Consider the following 19,667-nt stretch of genomic DNA (forward strand, 5'->3'; position numbering starts at 1 on the left):
CCTTAAACTCCTCAACTTCCAAACCCAAGTTCACAGCTACCCTTTTCAGACGCTCTTGGTGGGCCCTGAAGTCATCCTGAGGGACCAGGTTACTAGGGCCTATGACCGCCTTGTCCGGGGATGACGAGGAGAAGGCCTGAGACAGAAGTGGGGCTCCCTCCTCCTCCTCTTCTTCCACCATGTCCTTTGGGGCCAATTCCTGGACATTAGCACTGGGGTCCATACCAGAGTAAGGGTCCAGTGCTGGATGGGAAGAGACAGTAGTTCGCCTTTCTGACACTACTGAGTATGAGCAATGGTAAGGGGGGCGGGGGGAGCAGGTGATGGGGGAAACCCCCAGGGACACCATTACTGCCCCACATCGGCCAGTGGCCTGGTGGCCACGCACTGGAAGAAGGGCCAGTATCATAGTCTGGTGTGTAGTCTGGGTACCATTAGGTTTTGGGTGGAGCAAAGGATTCCTTTACTGACTCTGAAGAAGATTCTTCCTTTCAAGACCATGGCAGTGCAGTATCTGCTTCTGTGATACTGGGGAACTGGGGACCAGTGGTGGGCTGGGGACCACTGCATCGGGACCATGGAGGGCTTGCCCCAGGACGGCGCTACAGTGGTTGGTGCCATGGAGGAGCTCAGCGCACCTTGTTCCCTTCTGTTTCCAGTCACGTTGGCTGACGAAGGGACTTGAGGGATCAGTGGGATCAGGAGGGACAGCAGGTTTTTTGCCACCTGGAAGGCCTCCGGGGTTCAAAGGGGCCAGCAGACACCTGACCCCATGGCTGCTGTGGGGAGTCAGTGATGGTTCCTGTATCACACTCAGCTCTCTAGGCAGAGTCAGGAGTGCAATCAGAGGCTCAGGGGAGGATGAGTTGCCAGATATGGATCTCATTACGCTAGGCACTCCCTGCTTGTCCTTCTTCTGTACCAGAGAACGCTCCTTCGATGCATTGCTTTTTATGCCTCTTCATCGGCACCGAGAATGGAGAGTGGTGCTGGGAAGAACACGGTGCCAGGGAAGCACTCCGCATGGATGTCAAGGTGCTTGGCACCGATTTAGAGTGGCTGAACTCTGAGGCTGGTCTCAGGGCGTCCTCCATAAGAATGGCCTTCAGCTGAATGTCCCTATCCTTTCTCGTGTGAGGTCTGAAGTCTCTGAAGATCTGGCATTTCTCTTTAATGTCAGACATGCCCAGATACATTAGATAGCTAGAGTGCAGGTCTCTCGCTGGCATCGGCTTGCCTCACGGGGCACACAGCTTGAAGCCCAGGGGCTAGGGCATGCCTGGGCCCTGGGGCAAAAAGTCCCTCAACAACAGAGACAACTACTAACACCACACTGACTCTAACTAAGAACTATATATACTAACTACAATAACTATACAAAATATGAACAGAGAAAGTCCAAACCACCGGGAAAGAAGCCTTGCTATAGCAAGAAGAGTAATTCCAGTAACTGTCACAGAAGGAACTGAAAGGGCACAGGGCCAGCGGCACCCCTTATACCAGTGCATATATGTGTAACACCAGAGGGCACTAGAGCCAGCCCAATGGATACCACCAAGGGAAAAATCTTCAGCAACTGTGCATGTGGCGTGCACACACCTAGCATGGAATGACCATGAGGAAGAACTAGAAAAAGAATTGGGGTTTCATTCATTAATTTAAACAGATTTGAGAATTACATTAATTATAGCACAACAATATATTTAGATGCTAAAAATATTAATATAACAAAATGGTACCATGTCTATCTTAAAAGCCCTAGGTGCCTTTGACACAGGATCACAAAAACAAATAATAAATTGTAGCTAATAACTAGCTTTCCCCTAACCCTTCCCCACCACCACCTACAGAAATCAATCTGCAATTGAAACACCCACTATCATACAATGTACTTAGCAAACATACAAACCATACAGGTCACTTGGGCTCTGCAATAGGATCCACAAAGACAGAGTCTTGTATGCTACATAGAACACCAATGAAATCAACAGGGCTTCACAAGGGTGTAAGGGTCTGCACATGTGAAACTGATTGCAGGGCTGGGGCCTCACACATTTAGAGCTGAGAATGTGGATATTGTTCTTTTAGAATTTCAAAAAATCCACCATGCCCCTGTGGTTACATATCAATAGAAAAGTAAATTCATCCTGCTGAATAACTTGGGATGAATTTGGTCCCATATATGTAAAGCCTTTAGCTTTGACTTCTTATAATCAGTTACTGTTGGTCACATTTATAGGAAAATAAATTTAAAAACCCCACTAATACTCACTAACCCTTCACCTTGCATAATCTATTCATGAAACCTAATACCAATAAAGTTCCCCACGTGCACTTTGGGAATAAGACCAAAGGCCAAATGATTTTAACTATCTACTTACTTTAGTTGTAAAGGAGCCAGTTTTTGCATAATGATTCAGCATCTGATCACAATGTAAGTTATGATAATTAATTGCATCCTTTTTTATAGTCCAAAAAAAGGATGTCTCTTCATTTCTTACCAACCTAGACTGGCACAAAAAAGAACCTGCATTATGATTCTACAGATGTATGCATTGGCATAGCTGTGATAATTTAGTTGGGAGAACATGTATAGTCATAGAGCCTTTTAATTCTATCTGCTCCTTAAAGCATTTCCAAAGTGAATTCCTCTGAATAACAAATGAGGGCTTGTTGATGTGCATATGCACATACTCTCTTCTGCCTGCAGGACAAATGGAATCCTAAGGCTCCAGGACATATGTATATATTTTTGAGAAACTCTCAGTCTCAAAGAAAATAGTCAAAATTACAGTTGCTTTGGAGGCCCTTGTGTCATCTGCTCAAGCCCCATTTTTTTAATTGGGTGACTGACTGGCTCATGGGTGATTTTCTAGTCTGGTCATTTGTTCATGGGGTCGCGTCACTAATATCTTGAGCATCCATTCACACAGAGACATGTGTGATCTGCTGTAGAGACAGTCATCCTTGTCTTCCAGAACTATATGATTAGTGAAAGTGCAACATAATAGATGGCCAAAATAACTTGGTAAAGCTTTGGTATGAGTAGGTAGTAATGGCTATGTAACCCATCATATATGTGCTCTCTTCTGGATTAGGATAAACTTAATGAAATGTTGGTTGTACAGTTTCAGTGAGTGACAAGTGACTAAGCTAGATGGCAAATAATACCCTGACAAGTATAAGATTCTTTCATAAGCCCCATGGGGCCATCTCCAACTTCAGTCAAAGGAACGACTGCCAGTGGCTTCGCTTGGTATGCTATAGGATTAAGTACATGCAATAAGTTGCTGGTGTGCATGGTGTGTAAATACAAGTTAAATGATTAACTAATAAATCAGTTAAGCAACTTCCTTGAATGGCAAGACCACAGATTTTGTTATCAATTACAGATACCCCCCCGCTTACAAAAATCCGTACTTACGGAAAAAGTTCCATAAGCTAGAAATAAGGGGGCAGGGGTTGTGTAATTGTTGGGTATACGTTTCCAACTTACGCAAAATTCGAGTTACGCAAGGCATTCCAGAACGGAATGCTTGCCTTAGTCAGGGAGCATCTGTAACAGACTGGCCAGTGCATAGTTAATTTGATGTACAGTACAATACAGTATAAATTATTTCAGTGGAGGCTGCATATACATCTGATGGGCACTGCATACCAGTCTGCTGGACCACAAAATACATCCCATGCTGATACTGGGCCAAATTCTTCCCACTGTAAATGCACTTTAGCTAGCATTTCCTTCCGCTATCCAGCAGGCAAATTTTCACCTTGTGTAACTCCATTGAATCCAGGCAGAATTTGGCCCGCTATGGCTGGACAGTAAAAGGAAGTGAATTAAATGAGACAAAAAAATCAAAACTTATCCTACACATATTTTTTAAAACATATTTAAAGAAAAACAATAAGTTCATATGTAATCCTACCATTACATCATGAATGTCATCTGAACTGTCAAGGCCAGAAACTTCTTCACACAAGACATTTCTTTTGCCTTTAAAAAAATCATGTAACAATAATACAACATAGATAAATAAATTTTTTTAAAGCCCACAGAAGTTTTGAGCACTAAGGAGTCACATCTACAGAGGGCTAGACGTAGGAAAGGGAGCCCCCAGTCACAAACAGATTTTGAGAGAGGAGCTATGTGTCCTATAAAAGATGTTCTACGTTTATTTTATCTCCCACGATCTGTAGGCTGAGAACATTAGCACTCATAAATTATTTTTTCTTCTTTAATATGAATATTACACACACAAAATCATGTAAAAAGAACATTAAGGTTAAAAAATCAAACACTAAAATTTAGGAAAGGCCAGCATTAAGGCTGCCCGTGCAACCCTAATTCTGCCCATTGTGCATATGCATTATGACGCAGTCTGTAATTACATGGTAACATACTATTTTTTCCAGAGGACCAGCATAGATGGTGCTCACCACCTGAGCAGCTATTCAATATTTTGTTTTATCCTCACTGTTAAGTGACTCCATCCTTTCTGTACTGCATGTTACTCAAATCCTGCTCTGAAGACAGAATTATCACTTTCCTTGTGGGCTTTTCTACAGTGCTCATCGCTATAGCATCTGACTGCTTCACAAACATTACTTTATTTTCACAATAGTCCTGTGAGATGAGGGGGTATTACTAGAGGATTGCACTTGCACACTTTGTAGCTTTTGTGGGTAGAATTTATTACACATGCTGGGGCTCTTGCATTCCTCTATTCCACCCCACAAACTCCCTGTGTGCCACCCTTCTATCTCCCTCTACGTCAGGGACTCCCTGACTCTCCCTGCAATCTCCTCCCTAACATGGGTTCTGAGTGCTCCCCATTGCTCCCTCCACCCATACCAGGGTTGTCCCCCCACCCCCGCCCCACCCCAAATACACTGGAAGGCTTTAATGGGAGACATCAACCAGTTGTTTGATCTCCAGACAACCGCAGAGCTGCTTGAAGCTGTGGTTGTGCTAACCAGATAGCAGGGGTTCCAGGTATCCCCCATTTTCCCTCCTTCCATTTTCTAACTTTCCTCAAATTCAATAGGTTTCTGTCCACTGATGCCTGGAACACTCCCTGCAACTTTGGGATTGGAAGTGGCGTTCACAAATTATCACATCTCAGACAAACACAAAAATGCCATCGAGTTGAGTATAAGGCCTTCACAAGCCTGACCATTTATTCTAATTTATCAGTAGGGAACTGAGGCACAGAGAAATTAAAGTCACAAGTATCCACTAACTTTGGATGTCCAATTTCAGACCCTGAGACTTGATTTTTCAGAGTATTTAGCATTATATAGCACCACTCCCACTCACTTCAGCTACAGCCAAGTGCTCAGCACTTCTGCAAGTTAGACACCAGTGTATCAAGTTGGGCACTCAGAAATGAGGAACACACAATCAGTGACCATCTGTGAAAAGTTGGGTGTAAGTGACTTGCTCAGTATCACAAGGGAACTCTGTGGTTGAGGCAAGAATAGAATCCAGTTCTCCAGTTCATCCTCAAATGGCCTTTACCATGAGACCATCCTATTTCTTCCTGCAGTTTCCTGCCTCATTCATTAGACAGCTTCCAATTTCTGCAAAAAAATGAGGTAGGAGCCCTACAGACAGGAGCGGTTCCAGGCACCAGCACACCAAGTGCGTGCTTGGGGCGGCAAGCCACAGGGGGTGCTCTGCCAGTCGCTGCGAGGATGGCAGGCAGATTGCCTTCGGCGGCATGCCTGCAGAGGGTCCGCTGGTCCCACGGCTTCGGCAGACCTCCTGCAGGCAAGCCACCAAATCCAAGGGACCGGGGACCTCCCGCAGGCAAGCCACCGAATCTGACTGACCAGGGACCTCCCGCAGGCAAGCCACTGAATCCGCGGGACCGGGGACCTCCCACAGGCAAGCCGCCGAACCCACGGGACCAGGGACCTCCCGCAGGCAAGCCGCCGAAGGCAGCCTGCCTGCCGTGTTTGGGGCAGCAAAATACCTAGAGCCACCCCTGCCTATAGACAACAGTCTCATTCACTGCAGAACCCACTGGCTCCCAGTGCCAATTTCAGTCTCCTGCTCCCTGGGCCTCCTTGTTCAAGCTTGTTTGCCCAGCCAGTTCCAATTCTCTCCCTGCATGTCAGCTCCCTACTGGATTTGTCTACCCTACTCCCACCACTGTTCCCCCCAGGTCCCAGTCTCCTTGACCAGCTACTCGCAGTCTCCCCATCATCTCTAAGAAGTCTCTCCTGAGCATGTCAGAACTTCAGTTTTTCAAAGGGTCAGAACTTGGCCATATATGGGCAGATTTTCATAGGGACAGCACAAGGCACATCCCTGATACAAAGGCCACCACCCTCCCAAAATTCAAGTCTCTGTTCCAAATCATAGGGATGCTAGAGCTAGATCTTCTCAAAGAAAAAGTCACCAGAATGTTTTTAAGATGGGCAAAACTATTTTTTTTTCCTAACCTTGTTCTCAGAAATGGCCGAATCATTTTAGCTGAAACTCTCCCCACAAAATGCAGCCTGAGGCAAAGAAGCTTGAACACCTGGCATGGAAAATTTCAGCCCAAACAATTAAAGTTTAGAAAAGTTACAAACTGAAAATAGGGCCTTATAATAGGAAGTGAAGGGCAGTCTTAATTATTCCTGTTGTTACTGGTACTACTTATAATATTCTGTGCCAGGAATCATGCCTTTTCATTGGTTGTTTGAGATTGGACTAGAGATATTAATGTAGAGAATGCACTGTCTGTTGGCCAGAGCAAAAGACAGATTCCTGGATTCTATTCCTGACTCTATCACTGACTTGCAATGTTACTATTTATCATTACTAACTGCTTGGGTTTATATATGAACTTCTCCCCATAGATATATTATAGCCTAATTGTCCATTATAAAGTATTTTACTCCTACCTCTGAAGCAGCTGATATGAAAACTGTTACAGACAGCTTACCTTGCTAAATGGACCACTGGCCTGATCTAGTCTGATCATTTCTATGCTCCTATCACCTTGTGAAGTCACTTAACTGTTATGTGACCCAGTTTCCCCAATTGTATAATGGAAATAATTATGCTGACCTGCCTCCAGCAGTGTTGAGGCTTAGTGCATTATTATTTATAAATAGCTTTATGTTTGTTGGATGAAAGGTGCTACAGATGTATAAACTACTTGTACCAGAAAAAGGGATGAGTCATACAATATGATTAACGAGACGTCAGGTCAGGCTAAGCCTGGTACTGTAATGAGAGTAGATGGTACTCCCTGCAGCTCATCAAACCCACTGCCTTGTAGGTAGTCCGGGAGGGCATAAAGCTAAGAAACCACCCCTGACAAAAAAGCCCCACTGCCTTGTGGGTGAATTCGGGAGAATGTAAAGCTATGAGAGCAAATTCAGACAGAAAATCAGGAATGGAGCCCCTAAGGTGTCAGGTAATAATATTTTAGTATCTTTCCAGCAACTCCTGCAGCTGATCGGGTACCAGATGTATTGGTTCTTCTGCTCCTCTGGATTTTACCAGTGATGCCGAGAGTGGGGTCCTGATGCATGGGCAACTCAGGGCCTCCATATCATCTGCCCAGGTTTTCACCTCGGAGAAGTACTCCAGCTTCACCTCGAGTGTCAACATAACACGGGAGACAGTAGTCACCGGTTCTAAGCTCTTACTTGATTGGTGTAGAATTGAGCACCAGGGGTGTCTCCGATGATGGAAGGGATCATCGTATCTCACTGGATAACAACCACTTGCCATAAAACTTGGCAGCCCCCAGACGATAGGATGTTGTCCTGCCACTGGCTGCCTGTTTCAATGGGTGCTTAGAGCTTAGAATTTTATAACTTGGCAAGTGGATTGTAACCAATACACCAGGAAAATCAAGTAAAAGAAAGAAAACATCGTTAAAGATAGGGTGCTAGAACATTTGCATCATAACAACTGGATTATCTGAGGACCTTCAGCAAATTAACTATGGATGTGTAAAAGTGCTGTGATCAATGACGAGCTGAAACGACTTAATGTGGATATCACATCCCGCCAAGAAGCACGGCTACCATCAAGCGGATCTCTCAGGGAAAAAGACTACACATTTTTCTGGCACAGGAAAATGCTGAAGAAATGCAAGGGCATGGGGTGGGATTTGCCAACAAGAACTCACTTCTATGGATGATTGAGCCACCTACAAATGCATCAGAAAGAATTTTGGCACCATGCTTGTTCACATCTGAGGACCCAGTCAACCCTGTAGGTGTGTATGTCCCAACATTCTCCTGGTCTTCTGACATTAAGGACCAACTCTGACCAGCTAAACAGCACCATCGGCAGGATTCCAAAACATGAATATGTTTTCCTGCTAGGGGACTTCAGCGCAAAGTGGGGAGCTGATCATGAAAATGGACCAACTGTCTAGGTCAACACGTAACTGGTAAGATAAATGGAAATGGTCAGAGACTGCTAGAATTGTGTTCCTACTATGACCTTTGTGTACCATACTCATTCTTCCAGACAAAGCCACAACACAAAGTATCTTGGAAACATCCCTTGGCCACTGGCATCAACTGGATCTTATCCTCACAAGGCATACCAACCTTATGTAATCTTTCTGCCAGGTGGAGCCAGCACAATCAGGGCTGGGTTCAATACCTTTTCAACAATACAACACAGAACCAGCTTGAGCCCCCACCCAATAAACTGGGAAAATTACACACCATCCCTGGGCTTCTGAGAGGCAATACTTTCCCACTCACAAGCACAGAGTCTGCGTGTAGAAAAGAAACTTTTAATGAAAGGAGGAAAGTCACCTGACATTAATTAGGGAAAATGGCACAAGCAGGATTCATAATCATAAAACAGTGAGCAGAACACCCACCCCAGAGTGCGCGGGGCAGTGCCTTCTGCCTCATGCTCTTGAGTTCTACAAAGAAAAGTTCCTTTACTGTGATCTTCTCTGCTCCCTCACCATACCCCGCTCACAGTTGTTGTCTTTGGTCAGTGAGGACCCAGGGTTCAGAGGTGCATCTGTGTGAGATCACCTCCCACGCAGGGAAGAAGGTACCTTGCTTGCTCGACCATGTGAGAACTTGCTCTGGCTGGCTGCCTCACCAGCCACAGTTCCTCTCCACTGGCAACCCTGCCAGCCACCGTTCCTCTCTGCTGGCAACATCAGAAACATGTATCATGGGCTCAAAAAAGCTTTGGGTCCAATTTCAAGGAAGACAGCCTGAGTCATCCTGAACAGACTTCAGACCCTTGCAGACATAATCTATCCTGAACCACAGTGCGGCTTCAGAACAGGACTGCAAGGTCTACTATCAACATAACCTTTTTCTGAGAAACCTACAAGAGAAATACAGAGAACAAAAAAAGCTCCTTTACACAGCCTTCATTGAGCTTACAAGGCTTTTGACCTTGTCATTAGAGGTGGATTATTTGCACTTCTAGAAAAGACTGGATGTGTGTCCCCCCCCACCCCAAACTCTTAAGCATGATTCAGTTCATCCATGAAAACATTTATGGGACAGTTCAATATGAGAGCTCAGTCTCCAAGGCTTTCCAGATTCATAGTCGAGTCAAGCAAGGTTGTGTACTTGCCCCAACTCTGTTTGGGATCTTCTTCTCCTTGCTACTAAAACAAGTTTTTGGTTCCTCAACTGAGGGAATCTACTTGCAAACAAGATCTGATGGAAAGCCGTTCTATCTTGCAAGACTTAGATCTAAAACCAAGACTCAGGAGGCCCTCATCCAACACCTCTTCTTTGCTAATGACACAGCAATGACAATCCACACAGAAGTCCATCTCCAGAACCTCACAGACAGTTTTTCCAAAAGCCTGCCAACACTTCAGGCTTACCAAAAGCCTAAAAATGATTAACATAATGTACCAAGGAGTTGAAGAAGCACCCTTCATCAAGGGATCTATTATCGACCACCTGACCAGGACAGTGATAGTGACAATAAAATCCTAACGGAGATTAGAGAGGCTATCAAAATAAAGAATTCAGTAATAGTGGGAAGTTTCAATTATCTCCATATTGATTGTGTACATGTCACCTCAGGACAAAATGCACAGACAAAATTTCTTGATACTTTAAATGACGGCTTCTTGGAGCAGCTGGTACAGGAACCCAAAAGGGGAGAGACAACTCTTGATTTAGTCCTGAGTGGAGCGCAGGATCGGTCCAAGAGGTAACTATAACAGGATCGCTTGGAAATAGTGACCATAATATAACAACATTTAACATCCCTGTGGTGGGAAGAACACCTCAGCAGTCCAACACTGTGGTATTTAATTTCAGAAAGGGGAAGTATGCAAAAATGAGGGGGTTAATTAAAAGGTACACTGACTAGAGTGTCAAGTATCAGAGGGGTAGCCGTGTTAGTCTGGATCTGTAAAAGCAGCAGAGAATCCTGTGGCACCTTATAGACTAACAGTACGTTTTGGAGCGTGAGCTTTCGTGGGTGAATACCCTTCGTCAGACGCAGGTAGTGGAAATTCCAGGGCAGGTATATATATGCTAGCAAGCACGCTAGAGATAACGAGGTTAGTTCAATCAGGGAGGATGAGGCCCATTGTCCAGGATAGGTTGTAGATCCCTGATGATGCGTTGGGAGGGTTTTAGCTGGGGGCTGTATGTGATGGCCAGTGGAGTCCTGTTGGTTTCTTTCTTGGGTTTGTCTTGCAGTAGGAGGCTTCTGGGTACACGTCTGGCTCTGTTGATCTGTTTCCTAATTTCCGGTGCGGGTATTGTAGTTTTGAGAATGCTTGGTGGAGATTTTGTAGGTGTTGGTCTCTGTCTGAGGGGTTAAGAGCAGTGCGGTTGTACCTCAGTGCTGGCTGTAGACTTCAAGAGAAACTGTTGAGCTTCAGTTCATCTGCAAATTGACACCATCAGCTCTGGGCTAAACAAGACTGTGAATGGCTTGCCAATTACAGAACCAGTTTCTCCTCCCTTGGTTTTCACACCTCTACTGCTAGAACAGGGCCCATCCTCCTGATTGAACTAACCTCGTTATCTCTAGCGTGCTTGCTAGCATATTATACCTGCCCTGGAAATTTCACTACCTGCGTCTGACGAGTGGGTATTCCACCACGAAAGCTCACCTCCAAAACGTCTGTTAGTCTATAAGTGCCACAGGATTCTCTGCTGCTTTTCTGACTAGAGTGAAATCCCTGCAAGCTGCATGGACACTTTCCAAGACACCATAATAGTGGCCAACTTAAATTTATACCCCAAATTAAAAACACAGTAAAAGACCTAAAAAGAGCCACCGTGGCTTAACAACTGTGTAAAAGAGCATGACAGAAAAAAGGCGTCTTTAAAAAGTCGAAGTCAAATCCCAGTAAGGTAAATAGAGGAGCATAAACATTGCCAAATTAAGTGTAAAAATGTAATAAGAAAAGCCAAAAGGAGTTTGAAGAAGGCTAGCCCAAAACTCAGAAGGCAATAACAAATGTTTTTTAAGTACATCAGAAGCAGAAAGCCTGCTAAACAATCAGTGGGGCCCTGGATGATCAGAGACAGAGGAGAGCTAAAGTTTAAAGTCATTGCAGACCATAAATTAATTCTTTGCTTCAGTCTTCACAGCTGAGGATGTTAGAGAGATTCCCAAACTAGAGCCGTCTTTGTAGGTGACAAATCTGAGGAATTGTCACAGATGAAGTGTCATAAGAAATTTGGAATTAATTGATAACTTAACAGTAAAAAGTCACTGGACCAGATGGCATTCACCCAAGAATTCTGAAAGAACTCAAATGTGAAATTGTGGAACTATTCATATGGTTTTGAACGTGTCCTTTAAATCAGCTTCTGTACCCAGTGACTGGAAGATAGCTAATGTAACGCCAATATTTAAAAAGGGCTCTAGAGTGATCCCAGCAGTTACAGACGTAAGTCTAATGTCAGTACCAGCAAATAGTTGAAACAATAGTAAAGAGTAAAATTGTCAGACACATAGAAGAACATAAATTGTTGGGCAAAAGTCACATGGTTTCTGTAAAGGGAAATCATGTCTTACTAATCTATTAGAGTTCTTTGAAGGGGTCAACAAACATGTGGCGGGGATCCAGTGGACATAGTGTACTTCGATTCCAAAAAGTCTTTGACAAGGTCCCTCACCAAAGGCTCTTATGTAAATTAAGTTGTCATGGAATAAGAGGGAAGATCCTTTCATGGACTGAGAACTGATTAAAGGCAGGGAACAAAGAGTAGGAATAATTGTAAATTTTCAGAATGGAGACGGGTAACTAGTGGTGTTCCCCAAGGTAATCCTAGGACCATACCTCTTCCACTTATTCAAAAATGATCTGGAGAAAGGGGTAACAGCGATGTGGCAAAGTTTGCGGACATATATAAACTGTGCAAGATAGTTAAGACCAAAGCGACTGGGAAAACTTCAAAGAGATCTCACAAAACTAGCGATTGGGCAAAAATGGCAAATGAAATGGATAAAGTAAATAATGCACTTTGGAAAAAAATAACCCCAACTAGACACACAATACATGGGGCTAATTTGCTCAACTAATCAGGAAAGAGATCTTGGAGTCATCATGGATAGTTCTCTGAGACATTCACGCAGTGTGCAGCAGCAGTCAAAAAGCAAACAGGATGTTAGGAATTATTAAAAAGGATAGAAAATAAGATGGATAATATCTTATTGCCCTTATACAAATCCATGTATCCCACATCTTGAATATTGCATAGAGATATGGTTCCTCATCTCAAAAAGATATACTGGCATTAGAAAAGGTTCAGGGAAGGCACTAAATGATTAGGATTTGAGAGAGGGTCTCATAGAGGAAAGATTAAGAGGCTAGGACTTTTCAGCTTGGAAAAGAGGAGATTAAGGGGGGATATGATAGAGGTATATAAAATCATGAGTGGTGTGGAGAAAGTGAATAAGGAAAAGTTATTTACTTGTTCCCATAATATAAGAACTAGGGGCCACCAAATGAAATTAATGGGCAGCAGGTTTAAAACAAATAAAAGGAAGTTCTTCTTCACACAGTGCACAGTCAACATGTGGAACTCCTTGCCTGAGGAGGTTGTGAAGGAGGACTATAGCAGGGTTTAAAGGAGAATTAGATAAATTCATGGAGGTTAAGTCCATTAATGGCTATTAGCGAGGACGGGTAACGAATGGTGTCCCTAGCCTCTTTTGTCAGAGGGTGGAGATGGATGGCAGGAGAGAGATCACTTGATCATTACCTGTCAGATTTACTCCCTCTGGGGCACCTGGCATTGGTCACCATCAGCAGACAGGATACATTCTTTACCTCTTAGGGGCGCATACCCAGAGTCTCTCGAGACTGAAGGATGCCTACTACTACTATATAAATGCTTTTATAATAACCTTCTTGTATTAAATTAATCCTCTACTTACCAGTTATTTAACTACATAGGCATCTTTAGGTGTTACTAAATACTCTTTACAACTAGGCATTGAGAATCAGAATGAGTACAAGCACAACTGTAATTATCCATACAAAGGCTTAATTGAAACAAATGAGGAGAGGAGTTCATCGGTAATACAAATTGGAGTGTGCAGGAAGGGATGCCATTTACATTACACCAAATGTTCCTGAAGCTGAAAGAATGAGACCCCTCATTTTTCTTGTGCTGGGGTTCAAATCACTAGCACGGAGGTAGCACTTCCTTCCCTTTAGGACAAACATGGATCCACATCATAGAAGAGTCCATTCTCAGCTTTTCTGCTTTACTCTCTGGATTTCCTTCTGTCTGATCAAAAAATGGCATAGTAGATTTGCATGTTTATAGTCCTTCAGAGTCTCTAGATGACATGTTCAGGTTACAGGAAAAAGAAGATTTATTTCCTAACAGCCAGATCTGCAAATTTAACCTACTTACCAGCAAGAGGCTCATCTGGCCCTCAGTACTACAGCCCTTGTAAACCCCTTTTCTTCTTTTCTCAAAATTAGAGACTAAAAGTGAAAATCTGCATGACTAGTTCTGATAATTTAATGTTGATTATTGTTATGAGAAATGCAAAGATTAAAAACATGATAGGACATTGTACATAAAAAGTTATATCCACATCTGCACGAAAACAGAAAGCTATTTAGGTACTCTACCATTCTTCCCACCATCTTCACAGTCAGCATCACACTCGTCATCTTTATTGTCCTTTAAGTCACTTCGTACAGAAAGCTTTCTCTCCACCCATCCTTTTTTCCTTAAACTTCTACGAATTACTGGGTAGGGTCCACAGATGGTAAAAATTTTCTTTTCCTAAGATTGCAAGCAGATACTTTAAAATGAAAACACAGACACTGCAAAAATATTATAGTTTATCTTTTACAAGTAAGGTCTACATCAACACTAGTGAAATGCCTTTGAAGCTACAAGCACTACATTTTGAAAACAAGAGGGGAACACTGAAGATGTATTCATTGGATTTCAGTAGCACCTACATCATCTTAGGAGCTGTCCGCACGCGCACACGTGCGCGTGCACACACACACACACACAGTGTCTTTGTCCTGAAGGCAATCCTGCTGATCATTCCACAATAGCATTAAGCAATTTCCCTCCAGTAACAAGTGGCTGGTTAGCACAATGGGAACACATATCACCCTGTCACTTCGGGAGAGCCAAATTAATAAAAGTGAACTGCAATGTTACAAATGAAATTTGGCCATATCGATAGATAGATAGATAAATGTATTTATAGCATGCAATCACCATCTTATCTAGGTGTCAAATGGATTTGTGTCTTTTATCTATTCTCTGCTGCAGAGTTTGTTCCCCTCAGCCTGTAAACCCCCACAGAATTCAGCAATAACAAATTCCAGTAAGAGAAGAGCAAACGTATTGCAGTTCAATGTGAAAAGGATGTATACTGACAAAACTCGGGGGAGGGGGCAGTCTTTGTACAGTACTATCTGCACTATAGCCCTGTCTAAACTAGGGAGAAGGGTGTTTTTTTTAAATACCACCACAGTTTTAAAAACCATTTAGCAGACAGAGTTGAACAACTTAAAAAAACTATTAGCTCAGTATCATATATGAAAAAACAAACCACTAAAATGTATTGTCAACACACATACCTTGATTGCCTTGTCAGCTAAAAATCTTGCTAGCTTATATTTGTCCAGTTTGGGGGAAAGAGATGACTCTTCTGCAATTCTCTGGTTTAGTTCTAAAAAAGATAATTAAAAAAAAAGCTATCATGCAACAGGAACTGTAACCAAAGAAACAATTAATACATAGAAATAGAGGACCATCTTTTGCAGTGCTCACTCATTTCTAGTCCCAGATCTACACCCTGAAATACTCAGCACCATGATGCCTAACTTCTATAAAATCCTTCAAACAATAACGTGATCCACAAAGCCTGAGTTAGGCTCCCGATACAATGCAAGGGAGAGAGAGCACCTAAGAATGTGATCTGCAAAAGTCAGCATGCTAAACACCTAACCTAGCCAATGGGAGATGCTGAGAAGAGGGTGTGTGCAGGGCCGTCCTTAGGCATACGTAGCATGCGCAGCTGCACAGGGCACCATGAAATTTGGGGCTCCAAATTTCGTGATTCCCTAGGCAGCTACGTGCTGCATAACCGGCAGCACCAGCCCTGGTGACCAGCCCTATCTCTCAGCCAGCACCCCCTGTGGGGCCCCAGACAACTCCCTCTGCCTTGCCTCTTACCCTTCCCCCCTGCTCCGCCCCCAATCCTCCCCCATTCCATCTCTTCCCCTAGTGACCCTGCACTCACCGGCAATGGCAGGAACCCAAGCAGCCCAGCCCCAGCCTGCTCCACTTCTCCTGCCCAGGCCCCAGCCATGTCACTCAGGTTGGGGAAAGGCGTATCCCTGGCTCTCATTAGCGGCAGGAAGCAGAGTGCCATGGCTGCGAGCTGGCAGAGTAGAATGGGCTGGGGCCAGGCTGCTCCGCTTCCCGCCACTGCCGGTGAGTGGGCAGAGAGATCCCTTCTCCCAAGCCCCTTCCCCCGAGCGACACAACTGGGCCCAGGGCAAGGGAAGCAGACTGGGCTGCTCCCAGCCCCCCACTAATCCCCTGGGCCACTCTAGGTCTGTGTGGCCCCCAATTTGCTCCCCCCCCCACAGCTCCTGCCTACCAGACCCTGGGTATGGGGAGACCTGAGGCCCCACACAGCCCCCCCGTGGGGGAGCTGCATTGGGCTAGGGACAGCCCTGGATATGTGCTAAGCCCCATCCCCTCATGAAATTCAGCACCTAAATCTGGGCTGCAGAAAGGGGAGTATCTCTGCTAGCAATCCACAGATGGGAACCCCACTCCTAGAGACAAGTGGCCTAGGTGCCTAAGCTGTTTATTGTGAGAATGAGTTATGATCCCACCTTACACCACACAAAATGGACAGTGGTAGGGATCAGAGTCAGTGGACCAGAGAGACTCTTGCCTGCTGCTTATGGCACTCACCTGAGAAGTAGGAGACCCAGGGTCTGGTCCCCCTGCTACAATAACTATATAAGTATTTACTGAAAATGAAACAGCTTCAGCAGGAGAGAGTGAGAGCTCCACATCAGAATATCCTATGGCTTAGTAGTTAGAGCACTGTCCTAAAAGGCGTGAGACTCCCGTCTTCAAATCCTTTCCCCCAATCCCCCCGACAGACTGGGGAATTGAACCCCCATCTCCCACACACCAGGTTGGTGGTCTAACCACTGGGGTAAAAGTTATAAAGGGATGAGGGGGCACCTCCACCACAGGCCAGATTTTGAGTGGCATGTGAGCACTCTTACCAGATCAGACCTTTTAGGCAAGATAAGTGCTCTTTCCCTGGTTTGTGGATCACACTAGGGCTTAGTCAGAACAGGTTTCTGGGCACCTAGAGTGAAGCAGCAGCATGCGTGTCCAGAGGCAGAAACTTAGGCGCCTAGGAAACTTTTATCCCGAAAACTTAGGCACAGCGTGAGTTTGGGTACCTGTGAGGTTAGGTGGCAGCCAACTGTGGGTTTTGCAGATACAATGGAGTCTAAAAATGGGACTAGGGCACCTAAACCCCAGAATTAGGCACCTAACTACTTTTGTAACTCTGATCACTTATCAAACATTTTTGGGTGGTAGGCAGACACTAATTCTTACCTATTTCCTAAATAAAGAACCAATCCAGCAAACACTTAGGCACATATGTAACTTTAGTCATCTCAGTAAAGTGCTTCAGTGTACACAGGAACAGGGCTAACCTTTGTTTTCTAACTATTATAAATAAAGTACCAACTATCTCCATTTGCCCCTCAACCTAGCCATCATTCATTGGCTGATCTTTTTTTTTTACAGCTATTGTGGCAGAAGTGAGATTGAGGAAGGAGTGAGTAGTGGCCTTATGGATCAATTCAGGAAAGGAATTCCACATCTAAAGGGCTGCTTGGAAGAAGGTGCACAGACATTGTGCAAGAAGCTGACAGGTGGACAAAGCTGGCATTGTTGGCGGGGAGGTGGGGGGCAATGCAATCCAAAAAGGAGCAGACAAGTATGGAGGAGACAAGTTGCAAAGGGAAACTGAATTTGATACAATGAAATGGGGAAACCAATGCAGCTATTAAAAGAGGAGGACGATATAGTCAAAGAGATGGGCAAGAAAGGTGGCCTTAGCAGCAGTATTTTGAATGGCGTGGCAGTGGTAATGGGAGCATTAGGGAGGCCAGAGAGGTGGTTATAATTGTTAGGGTAATAGATGAGGAGGGCCTGAATGAGACTTAGCTTTCTGGACAGAAAGAAAAGGATGGATTTTAGAAATATTTTGCACGAAGAAGCTTCAAGAGAGGCTGCTGTGGACAGGATATTCCTCTGCACAGAAAAATATTACTATGGAAAAAGTAAAGACTAATGAGCTTTCTGATTAGTCTGATTACTACACCTCAGCAAAGCTTCCTTTTTCCACCAGTTCCCACAGATAAGAGTAATTTCCTGTGAAAACTACTTTTTCACATGAAGTCTATGAAGAAAGAAAGTAAATTTAATTATGAAATGACAAAACAGACACACACCCCCATCCTTGTCAAGAATAAGGGAAAGTATGGTTATTCAAGGTCTGATCATGCAACCAGAACTGCATCAGTTGCACCATTCTCCCCATGGGGAGCCCTTTTGGCTTCAGTGGGACTCTGCATGGTCCACCCATGTACATCGAATCACTGGATTGAAACCTAATGGAAAGTTATCTCTGTTGAAACGTTGCCAAGATAGACTACATTAACTAAACAAGTTTCCACTGGATAGGATTCCATGTTATCAGCAGATAGGTAATTTAGGAAATGCCTTGGCCTTTTTAAATAGCTTCAAAAGCCTGGTCCTTACGGCCAGATCCAATACCCAATGATTTCTGTGGGCTTTGCATCAGGCTTTTAATGAGAAGAAAGTACTGCACTTTTATATATACCCATTTGTGTTAATGATCTTGTGCAAATATTCAGTTGTTACTTTTGGAAACCTTTAATGCTGTTTTGTAGTTATTTTTGCTAAAAATTCTAGCATTTTCATTAATTCACACTATGCTGTGTTTTATCACAACTGAGAATCAACTTGCTGTACAAATGTGTGTGAAAATGTTTAAATTAGGAAATACCATCATTAAGGTACTGACCAGTCACAGACTTACCAGGAAGCAATCCCTGGTGGCAGCAAACTGTGGGAAAACATTTGTTGACATCAAGTTTTGGGATTTTCTGGGAAGGGAGGTTGGTTCTTATCATTCCTATCAAAGAGAAGAGACAGTTTCCAAAATACAGAACTAGAGAAGTTATCTGAAATTGGTAAGACTCAATGTTGTAAGTGAGTTAATAACAAAAATAGCCATTAAGAGTCAAGCAAGAAATAGTCAAAAGCTCTAGTTATGATACAAACTTTCTAATGAAAATGAAATGAAGTTGATACTAGAAACCCTTGGTGGAATTAATTTCTTCCATGATTCTAACTACCCATTTCCATCAATGGAAGGAACTGGTTAATTAATATATGTGAGTTTATTTCATGGTGGGGAAAAAATAATTTTCTCTATAGATTAATAAACTCTTTTAATTTAGGTATATAAATTATCGCCATAAGACATCACTCAAAGGAAATGTATTAAAGACAGTTAGTTCTCAAGGATCTGATTCTGAAAAGTACTGAGAGCCAAATGCAGTTAATGCAAGATTAAGGGTAGCTAATCCTTTATATTCTACAAGAAATGAGCAAAAAACTACGTGAGTTAAGGAAGGAAGGAAAACTGGCTCACCAGTGTGTTTCCTTTTCTCCTAAACCTGCAGCAGTCTCTCCCTTGGGAATCCACATTTGCAGAGAGAGTGGGTTGAAAGTAGACATAGGATGACTGGCAGCTCTCCACCAGATTTTCCACATAAAAATCCCACAAACTAGATTTAGTAAATTATTCCTTTGCACTATGGAATTCCTCACCTTGGTGGTATATTTCTGGACAGACATAGTTGGAGAAGACTGTAACAACACAGCTCCTGCAAGAACCTAAATATGCTTTCCAGGGACTGCAACAAACCAGAAGTGCAAGGTGTGGATGGCTCCTGTGCCAAATGGATCCCTAAGCTCTGCATACATCTTGTGAGATCTAACAGTTTAAGGGTAAAACCTTCAGTTTCTTCCACGAACGGACAAACTCTGCCACAGCTCCACTGCTTTAACACCTCCCCATCCTCCTCCTCAACTCCAAACTGGAAGAATTCCATGGATAGTCCAAC

At 43.7% G+C, this 19,667-nt stretch overlaps 1 protein-coding gene across 6 annotated transcripts in view; it reads right to left on the minus strand.

Annotated features, from left to right (window-relative positions):
- TTLL8 (tubulin tyrosine ligase like 8) overlaps positions 1-19,667 on the minus strand; it is a 60,930-nt gene that overhangs the window by 39,713 nt on the left and 1,550 nt on the right. For 4 of the 6 annotated variants that reach the window (XM_032769391.2, XM_032769392.2, XM_032769387.2 and 1 more), the window contains exons 3-7: positions 18,575-18,670; positions 15,042-15,133; positions 14,067-14,223; positions 3,927-3,994; positions 2,382-2,510 (exon numbers count right to left, since the gene is read on the minus strand). In XM_032769391.2, the coding sequence (XP_032625282.1) occupies positions 2,382-2,510; positions 3,927-3,994; positions 14,067-14,223; positions 15,042-15,133; positions 18,575-18,670 (542 nt within the window). The remainder of the gene's footprint in view (positions 1-2,381; positions 2,511-3,926; positions 3,995-14,066; positions 14,224-15,041; positions 15,134-18,574; positions 18,671-19,667) is intronic. The other 2 variants (XM_032769390.2, XM_032769393.2) reach the window with 2 other exon arrangements.

This window comes from Chelonoidis abingdonii, chromosome 1 (genome assembly GCF_003597395.2).
Source record: "Chelonoidis abingdonii isolate Lonesome George chromosome 1, CheloAbing_2.0, whole genome shotgun sequence".
NCBI classification, from domain to species: domain Eukaryota; kingdom Metazoa; phylum Chordata; order Testudines; family Testudinidae; genus Chelonoidis; species Chelonoidis abingdonii.